General features: G+C 45.0%; 1 protein-coding gene across 1 annotated transcript; it reads left to right on the plus strand.

Moving 5' to 3' along the window:
• The first annotated feature begins 9939 nt into the window (after window positions 1-9939).
• LOC125530004 lies at window positions 9940-10585 on the plus strand. Its single transcript, XM_048694418.1, has 2 exons — window positions 9940-10080; window positions 10220-10585. Exons 1-2 carry the CDS (start codon window positions 9940-9942, stop codon window positions 10583-10585), a joined length of 507 nt encoding a protein of 168 aa, XP_048550375.1.
• Window positions 10586-12651: the final 2066 nt, after the last annotated feature.

Below are 12651 nucleotides of genomic sequence, written 5' to 3' on the forward strand. Positions count from 1 at the left end.
TCTCAAACCCTAGTTCATCTCTTGTATCCAATTCTAGTCTCCAAGTCCGGGATTGGTGCTATAGGTTGTTAGTAGTGTTAATTACTCCTTGTAGTTGATGCTAGTTGGTTTATTTGGTGGAAGATCATATGTTCAGATCCTATATGCATATTATTACCCCTCTGATTATGAACATGAATATGCTTTGTGAGTAATTACGTTCTCTTCCTGAGAACAAGGGAGAAGTCTTACTATGAGTAGTCATGTGAATTTGATATTCGTTTGATATTTTGATAAGATGTATGTTGTCTAGCCTCTAGTGGTGTTATGTGAACGTTGACTACATAACACTTCACCATTATTTGGGCATAGAGAAAGGCATTGGGAAGTAATAAGTAGATGATGGGTTGCTAGAGTGACAGAAGCTTAAACCCTAGTTTATGCGTTGCTTCGTAAGGGGCTGATTTGGATCCATATGTTTCATGCTATGGTTAGGTTTACCTTAATACTTTTGTTGTAGTTGCGGATGCTTGCAATAGAGGTTAATCATAAGTGGGATGCTTGTTCAAGTAAGAACAGCACCCAAGCACCGGTCCACCCACATATCAAATTATCAAAGTATCGAACACGAATCATATGAACGTGATGAAAACTAGTTTGGCGATATTCCCATGTGTCCTCGGAAGCGCTTTTCCTATTATAAGAGTTTGTTTCGGCTTGTCCTTTGCTACAAAAGGATTGGGCCACCTTGCTGCACTTTGTTTACTTTTGTTACTTGTTGCTCGTTACAATTTATCCTATCACAAAACTATCTGTTACCACTTATTTCAGTACTTGCAGAGAATACCTTGCTGAAAACCGCTTATCATTTCCTTCTGCTCCTCGTTGGGTTCGACACTCTTACTTATCAAAAGGGCTACGAAAGATCCCCTATACTTGTGGGTCATCAGGACAGATAAAGGGAATTAGTTCCTTCTTCTATATAAGAAAATATGATAGTCATAATAAATCTTATAAGATTAACACAGCTAGTCCAGAAAATTTAAGCATTATCGGGTTATTTTGGGGGCATTGTGGATTTTTATGGCCTGGCAGTCTGCACTTGGAACACTTCCTTACTGCTTTTTGTTTATTAAGCTTATCAGAAACTTTTTCATACATGGTCTTTAGCCTATCACCAAGGTTGAAACCTTTTGTGCGTGACAACGGGGGGTCTCTCAAATCAAATGTTTGATGGACCTCAACGCCACCCATGCTAGACGCACTGATGGTAGACATAATGTTTTGATGCAATTGCGTAGGGATGTGTAGGTCGCCATCCCCCTCCTGCCTGGCATCAACATTCAGCTGCTAATGATCATCAATACACCGTCGCTTCCCACCTGAGAGTTGTTGTTCTTGGCGGAGCCGCTTGTCTAACCTGACTTTGTTTATTGCCTCACCGATTCCTTCCACGAACAGGTCGTACGACCTGTCGTCCGTGCATTCGTTTGACAATGCGTCGGACACCTGGCTCATGACTATAGAATGCCTGACTGTCAAGTGTGTTCTCCATCCATTTTGACCAACATTTCCATCCGTCATCATAGCCAACACATGCCCTGCACCTACTGTCCACCTAGGATTTATAAAGCTTTCAGGGAGGCTACTCAACCCAATGTGTCTTGCTACCGCTAGGACGTGGCAGCAATGCAAACCGTCCCGACTGAACTTGGAACATGAGCAGTGGTAGACATCATCAGGTGATATTGACACAGTGTATATCCTCTTTGAAAACTCTGCGTCCTGGTATTCGCACCGCCTTGTCACCGGAAATGTTCTTGTTTCACCAGCAGCAGTAACGACCTCAACTCTATAAGCTGTGGTTTTTTCATCTCTTCCACAAATTTGGTGTATATTGGTGGTGTGTATATCTTTGCAGCCTCTCTTTCCATAGGGTCGTAACTCTAGTAACATTGTTCTCTCAGTTCTGATTTCTCTCTCAGTCGATCAAGGTCGCTATACTTCTTTTCCTGCAGAATCTGGTACTGGTTGAAAAACGTCGCAATCGAGTCTTCTCGGAGGAGGACGTAGCCTTTGAACAGAGAGTTGGTGCTCTCGCTCCTCCCAGTTGATGACGTGAATGGGAAAATTTTGTCCATGTAGTACGCAGGGACCCACTCATCTCTGATTTCAAACAACCGCTTTAGGTGGGTTTCATCCTTAGCATCATGCTTCTCCAACAGAGCGTGCCATCCGCTCTCAAACTCTTCAGGCGTGAACGAGTTCCTGATTAGGCTCCAGAGCTCTGCATGCAAAGTTCCTCGGGCAGCAAAGAAAGTGACTAGTTTCTATTTCATTCTCCTCTAGATGTGCCACTTGCAGAAGCAGTGGTTGAGTGCAACATGACAGCACGTATAGCATTTCGCATTGCGACATCCTGGTATGTTATTATGTTTCCGGGTGCAAACCCCCCCATCGACCTCAGAAATGCTCAAAACAGCCACTTGAACGTGTCTTCCTTCTCATCCTTTAACAATGCCGCACCAAACAGGACAGTCTTTCCATAGTTGTCCACACCAACCACAGGGGCAAATGGCATATTGTACTGGTTTGTGGAATAGGTGATATCAAAAGAGACAAACTGCCCAAACTAGCTGTACTTTGCTCTACCTATCTGATCTATCCAAAACACACTTCTAACGATGTTGTGTGCGTCGACCTGGAGCTGGTAACTGAAACCTGGCATCTTATCCTCAACGCTCTTGGAAGTTTTCAGCAGCTCCTCAATGTCTTTGTTCTTGTGTTTAAGTCTTTTCTTTGCATTGCGGTTGCTCAAATACTTAGCATCAAAAGGTACTCCTCTGAAGCTCCCCATCATCCTCCTGAATATGGTCATCAATTTCCTGGGAGGCACTCTGCTTTCTTGAAAAATGTCAATCAATGCCTTGTCAGATTCAGACATCCTTTTGTGGCACTTCATAAACCTAACCAGCCATTCACTGGGAGCCAGCTCATGATTGTGCTCAAGCTTTGTGGATTTTATAACCCATCGTCCAAATTCTTCTTTCACTATTATCTTAACTGGACACATTGTCCTGTTGATTCTAGAAGTCATCCTCTTCCTCAACGCAGAATCCTTGCACGCATTCGCCCGACTCCGGTTACAGCTGAATGACTGCTTGTTTATGTGCTTTGAAACCCTCGACTCATATGTGATGTCCCTTTTTACCGCAAAACCCATACGCCGGGCATATGAGGCGAAGAATAAGAATGCTTGGTCCATCGAATCAAACTCAAGACCTGGCTCCGGCGCAGGAGCTTCCATGATTTTCCGGACAGATGGATAATCACCATTACCAAACATTCGGTCCATATCATGTTCCTCGGCTGTCGGGGGCTCAGGTTCAAGTGCACTTTGAAGCTCTGGGTCTGCAGCCACACCATCAGTCTGTTCAACACCATCCAGCACTAAATCTCCCTGGTCCGTGGCTACAGCTGCTCCATCCACCGGATTCGGGCCTTGCTGCGCCTGGTGGACTGCGGAAGCAACGTCTCCACCCTCAGCAAGCTCATCTTCATGTATATCCATAACCTGGGAAAAACATACAGATGCAATTCCTTTTTTCTGTAAGTATTTTTCTCTTTTTGATTATTTTTAGATAGGTACACCTCACAAATTTGGGCATTTTTCAAAACATCCCATAAGAGTCATAGTTGCCTTTTCTTCATACCTCATTCAAGTCGAAGAGTGGTGGCTGCCTTTGCTCATGTGACTATTGTATCCATGTCGAGAACATCATCAACCCAAGTGCCTGCTACATCGGGACCATCCTCATCTGCATCAATAGCCTGGGGGCGGCACATAGAAAAGCATTTGTGTTTATAAGCTCCATGGTGCCTGATGAACAAACACAAGTTGCATGCATGTTGTTTACTAGCAAAAAAGAGATAAAAATGTCACCATGTCTTAGTCGAGGCGGACGTCGTCGCAATAGCGACGGACGCCAAGACGAGCCCGTGACACCACTGCCACCCTATCTATCTTAGGGTAACGCGAGTCGAGGCGGACATCGTCGTGGTAACGACGACGAACGCCGAGACGAGCACGTGACACCACTGCCACCCTGCCGAGACGAGCACGTGGCTAACGCGCGCTCGGTTTCCGACCGGTTCGATCGGACAGCGTAACGACAATTCCACCGGCAGCCTATTCCCTTTCTTCGATCGATCCCGGTTGCAGCCTATTCCCTTTTCGCGAGTTTGGCCCTGCGTTGGCCCAGTACCGTCCCTGGCCCTATAATTCCGGAATTCGGCCCATTCCCTTTCTGAGCCAGTGGTTTTTCTTTTTTTTTTGCAATCAAGAGCTTATATTTACTCAAGTAGGAGGATTACAGGGAAACTGAGTACAATCAGCTAGGAAAGAAGGCATGTAATTAATCCAAAGACATCTCCTTCTATCCTTTGTGGCTTGCTTTGCACACCGGTGAGCAGCTTCATTGGCTTCCCTATGCACAAAAGTAAGAACACAACTATTAAAACCTTCCATAAGCTCCTTGATCTCATGGCAAACGGCTGCGAAGGCCGATCTCTCTGAAATTTCAGAGTTGCACATGTCTATCATCTCTTTAGCATCGCTCTCTATGCAGATTCTAGCGTATCCCAAATCTCTTGATATTTGAATTCCATCCCGAATGGCATACAATTCCATAATTTGAGCATTTGATGCAAATTGGTACCAAAGAGCCTGTGCTCTTAGTAACACGCTGTCTGCATCTCTGATCACCAGGCCTGTACCACCACATCTGGTGTGCTCAAAGAATGAAGCATCCACATTGATCTTAAGAGTTCCCTTCTCTGGTGGTTGCCATAAAACTGTATGCATAGACACCGTAGGTCTAGACTCTTTCCGTACGATTGTACACTGAAAGAGAGCATGGATAATGGTTTCCTCCTTGCCACAAAATTTACAGAATGGTAATTTCTCAATATGTCTTTTCAACAATACTGCCCTGCACGGTACAAAATCTTTTATAACTCGCCACCAAAATTTTTTAACCTTGGGCGGCACAGCCATTTTCCAAAGCTTTTTCCAGAAATTACCTCCAGTCTCACCTGACGACGATGGAACGTCGGATTGCCGAGCACATTTACTTAGTATTTTATATGCCGATCGCACTGTAAAATGGCCATTTTTCTCTTTCTCCCAGGCCCATACATCATCTCCCCAGTTACTGATTGGCATTGCACGTATTGCATGAATATCCGGAGCCACAAAGTTCGATTCCAGAGCCTCCTGATTCCATGTACCATTCTCATGATCAATGAGATCTTCTACCTTTGTAGCAGTTGCCCCTGGCAACCGGATGATTGGTCGGTAGCCATGATTTGAAGCAATCCATGGATCCTCCCAGATTTTAATACTTGCACCATCTCCAACTCGTTTAACTAAACCCAGTTTCAAAGTCTCTCTTCCATGTAAAATAGCTCTCCATGTGTGGGAGGAGTTCCTCTTATTCTATGCCGACATAAAATCAGAATTGGGATAATATCGTCCTTTAAGAACCCTAGCACACAGGGAATCAGGACTAGTCAGCAATCTCCATCCTTGCTTCGCTAGCATGGCTTGGTTAAAGAGACCAAAGTCTCTAAATCCCATCCCCCCTCACATTTTGGTATAGCAATATCCTTCCATTTTTTCCAGTGCATCCTCCTTCTCTTCTCATCTCCTCCCCACCAGAACTTTGCCACAATGCTAGTGATCTTTTTGCATGTTTTTTTGGATAGCCTGAAACAACCCATTGAGTAAGTTGGTATTGCTTGACATATAGATTTAATGAGCACTTCCCTGGCTGCACTGCTCATTAATTTAGGTGCCCAACCATTAACCAATTTCTTGATTTGGACCACCACATGTTCGAACTGACTATCAGATGATCTTCCTAATGCCGTAGGTAGACCGAGATATTTCTCAATCAACGCTTCTGTCCCAATGCCCGAGTTACTATGAGTTTCAACTTTCATCTCATCACTACAGTTTGTGCTGAAAAATATTGCAGACTTGGTCTTGTTAACCCTCTGACCTGACCCTTCTCTATATATCTCAAGTATTTCATTCAGTCTTGCTGCCCCATCACTTGTTGCCTGAGTAAAAACCAGACAGTCATCCGCGAAAAGTAAATGTGACACCCAAGGGGCGTGAATACCCACCCTGATTCCTTTACGCAAATGAGCAGATCCATAAGATTTCAGCAAGCATGTTAATCCCTCGGCACATAAAAGAAACAGGTAAGGTGAAATTGGGTCGCCTTGTCGAATACCATGAGTGGGTTTAAAAGACTCTGAGAAAACCCCATTGACACGAACAGAGAAGGACACCGATTCTACACAGGCCATAATTCTGTCAATCCACTGATCAGCAAATCCAAGTTTTGCTTGAACTGCCCAAAGATAAGGCCAGTCTACCCTATCATAGGCTTTTGCCATATCAAGCTTGATAGCACAAGCTCCTGACTTCCTCTTCTTCCTTTTCAGATAATGAATGCATTCATATGCAGTTAGCACATTGTCTGAAATAAGCCGGTTCGGAACAAATGCACTTTGCTCCTCAGAGATAATTTCATCAAGGATTGGTCTCAACCTGATCGCCATCACCTTTGAAACAATTTTATAAAGCACGTTACACAAGGAAATTGGCCTGTACTGCGTTAGATCTTGTGGAGCTTTTATCTTTGGAATCAAAACTAGTACAGTTTTGTTAATTGCCTCTGGCATATTACTCGTCTCAAAAAATGATCTTATCGCCACGCAGATGGAAGGCTTCAATAAACTCCAGTGCCGAATATAGAAACCTGCTGTAAACCCATCAGGTCCAGGAGACTTACTGGGATGCATCATAAACAACGCATTTTCTATCTCCTCATCAGTCACTGGCGCACAAAGTCTCTCATTCATCACATTTGTGACTTTGTTTTGAATAACTTCTGTAATTCTTTCCGGCCTAGTATGAAGGTCAGCTGTAAAGAGGTGCTGGTAGAACTTAATTGCCTCTTCTTCCATATCCTCCCGAGCTGTGACAATACCTCCATCATCTTTTTTCAAAGATCTAATGTGGTTTGTTCTTTGTCTCTGTCGAGCTCGAGCATGAAAGTAACCTGTATTGCGATCCCCTTTCAGTTTCCAATTTACACGTGACCTTTGTCGGGCCATCATTTCTTCCCTAGTAATTAGTTCTGAAATTCGCCTCATTAAACTTCTCTCTTGATTTGATGGTCCCTGACCCAAAGAGCCTCCCCGTATATTCTCCAATTTATCCCTCAAGCTTTTTAGTTGTCTTGTTACCGATCCAAACTCATCTCTGCTCCATCTCTGCAAGTTCCCCTTCACAATGGACAGTGAATCCTGCACTTCCAACAGATTCCTATTGCACGGGATCCAAGCTTGGGTTACCACCTTGTCATAATTTTCGTGTCTAGTCCAAGCATTCTCGAACCGAAAAGGCCTCGATCTTTTATCCCTGCCAAACCAATTAGATATTTGAATTGTGATTATCAAAGCACAATGGTCCGATTCCATGGTCTGAACGTGCAGCACTGAGGTGTTGTCAAAGCTTTCCTGAAATTTCTCATCACCAAGACCTCTATCAAGTCTTACTTTAACATTGTTCATGCCTTGCTGTCTGTTATCCCACGTATACGGCAGACCAATATAACTCAAATCATCCATCCGACAATCATCCACAGCCTCCCTGAAACCATCCATTTTCCATTCTTCTCGGACATTCCCTCCAAACTGTTCACTCGCATCGAGAACTTCATTGAAATCCCCTGCGCAAAGCCATGGTAGATTAGATTTTTGCCTTAAATATCTCATTAACTCCCAACTGTTCTTCCTCCTGGCTCTCACTGGTTCCCCATAAAAACCTGTGAATCTCCATTTTTCCTCTCCCAAGTTCTCATTCTGAATCGAAACATCAATGTGCGAATTGTTATAAGATTCCAAACTCACTACTGAATCGTTGTTCCAAAAAAGAACCAAACCGCCACTGAGTCCATTACTTCCAACACCAAAAGCATTGGAGAAACCGAGCCTGAATCGCAAGTCCTGAGCTCTCGTAGTAGACAGCTTAGTCTCTGAGAGAAAGACTAAGCACGGGAGATACAACTTAACTAAGTTGCTTATTTCATTAACTGTCTCGGGCCGCCCGCAACCCCGACAGTTAAGACATAGGATATTCATTGTGCACGGCGGCCATCCTCTAGGGATGCCGCCGATTTTGCTGACAAATCTGAAGATACACCACTGTCACCTACCACTCGATCCGCCAGTTTAATCTTTATTCTGTTGCCATTCTTGTGAAGAGTTCCTGCTGGGTCCTTCTCATTATTACCATCAAAGAGATCAACTATGGCTGCCATTGAAATAACCGATGTCTTCATCTTGACTCTCTTTGTGATGCACTTCTTAATCTTGCCTTTCTGCTTGGAATTGAACTGAAAGCTTACCACCAAACTGTCATCTTCCTTCACCTGGACAGCAATAACACGAACAGCAAGTGCGGCGGCACAAACGAGAGCTCCAACATGGCTATTTCCATAGGCAAGTTCACCCCACCGAGGCATAACCTGCTCCCTAGGACAGTCAGTCTGAACGGATTTGGTAGCGGCACCGCCGGCTGCTTCAAGGATAGCAGTTTCGAAACAACACGGTTGCTCCTCAATAACCCTTCCTTCTTGCCCATCGGCTTGCGTGTTGGTTGACTCCGAGACTGGGATTTCTCGTTGCCGCAGGTCACCCAAACCAAACAGAGCCGCCGCCTTATCCCGCATAACCTGCAAGCTTCTCGCTGGATCTGGCGAGCTCCGGGCAATTAGCAACGCCCGCGCCCTCCATCCATCCAGCTCCACCAAATCCACACCAACACAACCGACTACCATCAGCAGAGAAATCGAGATCGACGAAAAGCACCGGAAAGAACAGAGGCACTTTTAAAAGGGGGAAACCAAGGAGGTAAGAATTGGGGATTGAAGAACAAGGGGAGAAGGGGAAGGGAACTGCAGGGGCGGAGTTAGATGATGGGGATGCCTAGACGCTGGACTGAGGGAAGAAGATGGAAAGAACAAGGGAAGGGAACGGCAGAATCGCCAAAATCGCCATCCGGCAGACACTATCCTTGGAAAGTCTGGACCCTATCTTGTTGCCTCGGAACGGGACGGAGGACAACACAGGTAGCCAGTGGTTTTTCAGGGACAGTTATGGGTGGGAAATTCCACTTTCAACGAAAATGAACTAGCACTTTCAACCAGAATGAATAGCTAATTTTACACAGAAAAATAAATTAGCCCGTTTCTCTATACCTTTTCTATTGAAACTTTATAAGAAAATATTTTTAATACGAAAAATTGCGTACTCAATTGAATTGATCTACTGCTTCTCTGTTGAACAGAATGTTCACTAAATTGATCTACTATGAACAACTTTCAAAATTCAAAAAAAAACAAAGCAAAACATATTTAAAAAATGAATAAATTGTAAAATTGTGATTTTCTATGAAAACATGAACATTTTTTCAAATTCTATATAATTTTTGAAAACTCTATTTTTTTTAATTTGTGGCACCCTAAGATAGACAGGGTGGAAGTGGTGTCACGTGCTTGTCTTCGCATCCAGCGACGACGTCTTGCCTCGACTCCGTCACCCTAAGATAGAGAGGATGGTACTGGTGTCACGTGCTTGTCTCGGCGTCCGTCGTCGCTGCCGCGAGGACGTCCGCCTCGACTCGAGTCACCCTAAGATAGACAGGGTGGCACTGGTGTCACGTGCTCGTCTCGGCGTCCGTCGTCGCGGCACGACATTCGCCTCAACTCGCGTGACCCTAAGACAGGGTGGCATTTTTATCTCTTTTTTGTGAGTAAACAACATGCATGCAACTTGTGTTTTTTCATCAGGCACCATGGAGCTTATAAACACAAATGCTTTTCTATGTGCCGCCCACAGGCTATTGATGCTGATGCAGATGAGGATGGCCCCGATGTAGCAGGCACTTGGGTTGATGATGTTCTCGACATGGATACAATAGAGTCACATGAGCAAAGGCAGCCACCACTCTTCGACTTGAATGAGGTATGAAGAAAAGGCAACTATGACTCTTATGGGATGTTTTAAAAAATGCCCAAGTTTGTGAGGTGTACCTATCTAAAAATAATCAAAAAGAGGAAAATACTTACAGAAAAAAGGAATTGCATCTGTATGTTTTTCCCAGGTTATGGATATACATGAAGATGAGCTTGCTGAGGGTGGAGACGTTGCTTCCGTAGTCCACCAGGCGCAGCAAGGCCCGAATCCGGTGGATGGAGCAGCTGTAGCCACGGACCAGGGAGATTCGGTGCTGGATGGTGTTGAACAGACTGATGTGTGGCTGCAGACCCAGAGCTTCAAAGTGCACTTGAACCTGAGCCCCCGACAGCCGAGGAACATGATATGGACCGAATGTTTGGTAATGGTGATTATCCATCTCTCCGGGAATTCATGGAAGCTCCTGCGCCGGAGCCAGGTCTTGAATTCGATTCGAGGGACCAAGCATTCTTCTTTTTCGCCTCATATGCCCGGCGTATGGGTTTTGCGGTAAAAAGGGACACCACATATGAGTCGAGGGTTTCAAAGCACATAAACAAGCAGTCATTCAGCAGTAACCGGAGTCGGGCGAATGCGTGCAACGATTCTGCGTTGAGGAAGAGGATGACTTCCAGAATCAATAGGACAATGTGTCCAGTTAAGATAATAGTGAAAGAAGAATCTGGACGATGGGTTATAAAATCCACAAAGCTTGAGCACAATCATGAGCTGGCTCCCAGTGAGTGGCTGGTTAGGTTTATGAAGTGCCACAAAAGGATGTCTGAATCTGACAAGGCATTGATTGACATTCTTCAAGAAAGCAGAGTGCCCCCCAGGAAAGTGATGACCATATTCAGGAGGATGTTGGGGAGCTTCATAGGAGTACCTTTTGATGCTAAGTATCTGAGCAACCGCAATGCAAAGAAAAGACTTAAACACAAGAACAAAGACATTGAGGAGCTGCTGAAAATTTTCAAGAGCGTTGAGGATAAGATGCCAGGTTTCAGTTACCAGCTCCAGGTCGACGCACACAACACCGTTAGAAGTGTGTTTTGGACAGATCAGATAGGTAGAGAAAACTACAACCAGTTTGGGCAGTTTGTCTCTTTTGATACCACCTATTCCACAAACCAGCACAATATGCCATTTGCCCCCTGTGGTTGGTGTGGACAACTATGGAAAGACTGTCCTGTTTGGTGCGGCATTGTTAAAGGATGAGAAGGAAGACACATTCAAGTGGTTGTTTGGTGCGGCATTGTTAAAGGATGAGAAGGAAGACACATTCAAGTGGTTGTTTCGAGCATTTCTGAGGTCGATGGGGGGTCTGCACCCGGAAACCATAATAACAGACCAGGATGTCGCAATGCGGAATGCTATACGTGCTGTCATGTTGCACTCAACCCACCGCTTCTGCAACTGGCACATCTAGAGGAGAATGAAACAGAAACTAGTCACTTTCTTTGCTGCCCGAGGAACTTTGCATGCAGAGCTCTAGAGCCTAATCAGGAACTCGTTCACGCCTGAAGAGTTTGAGAGCGGATGGCACGCTCTGTTGGAGAAGCATGATGCTCAGGATGAAACCCACCTAAAGCGGTTGTTTGAAATCAGAGATGAGTGGGTCCCTGCGTACTACATGGACAAAATTTTCCCATTCACGTCATCAACTGGGAGGAGCGAGAGCACCAACTCTCTGTTCAAAGGCTACGTCCTCCTCCGAGAAGACTCGATTGCGACGTTTTTCAACCAGTACCAGATTCTGCAGGAAAAGAAGTATAGCGACCTTGATCGACTGAGAGAGAAATCAGAACTGAGAGAACAATGTTACTAGAGTTACGACCCTATGGAAAGAGAGGCTGCAAAGATATACACACCACCAATATACGCCAAATTTGTGGAAGAGATGAAAAAACCACAGCTTATAGAGTTGAGGTCGTTGCTGCTGCTGGTGAAACAAGAACATTTCTGGTGACAAGGCGGTGCGAATATCAGGACGCAGAGTTTTCAAAGAGGATATACACTGTGTCAATATCACCTGATGATGTCTACCACTGCTCATGTTCCAAGTTCAGTCGGGATGGTTTGCATTGCTTCCACGTCCTAGCGGTAGCAAGGCACATTGGGTTGAGTAGCCTCCCTAAAAGCTTTATAAATCCTAGGTGGACAGTAGCTGCAGGGCATGTGTTAGCTATGATGACGGATGGAAATGTTGGTCAAAATGGACAGAGAACACAATTGACAGTCAGGCATTCTATAGTAATGAGCCAGGTGTCCGACGCATTGTCAAACGAATGCACGGACGACAGGTCGTACGACCTGTTCGTGGAAGGAATCGGTGAGGCAATAAACAAAGTCAGGTTAGACAAGCGGCTCCGCCAAGAACAACAACTCTTAGGTGGGAAGCGACGGTGTATTGATGATCCTCAGCAGCTGAATGTTGATGCCAGGCAGGAGGGGGATGGCGACCTACACATCCCTACTCAAGTGCATCAAAACATTATGTCTACCATCGGTGCGTCTAGCATGGGTGGCGTTGAGGTGCATAAAACATTTGATTTGAGAGACCCCCCGCTGTCACGCACA

This window comes from Triticum urartu, unplaced genomic scaffold (genome assembly GCF_003073215.2).
Source record: "Triticum urartu cultivar G1812 unplaced genomic scaffold, Tu2.1 TuUngrouped_contig_6003, whole genome shotgun sequence".
Lineage (NCBI taxonomy): Eukaryota > Viridiplantae > Streptophyta > Magnoliopsida > Poales > Poaceae > Triticum > Triticum urartu.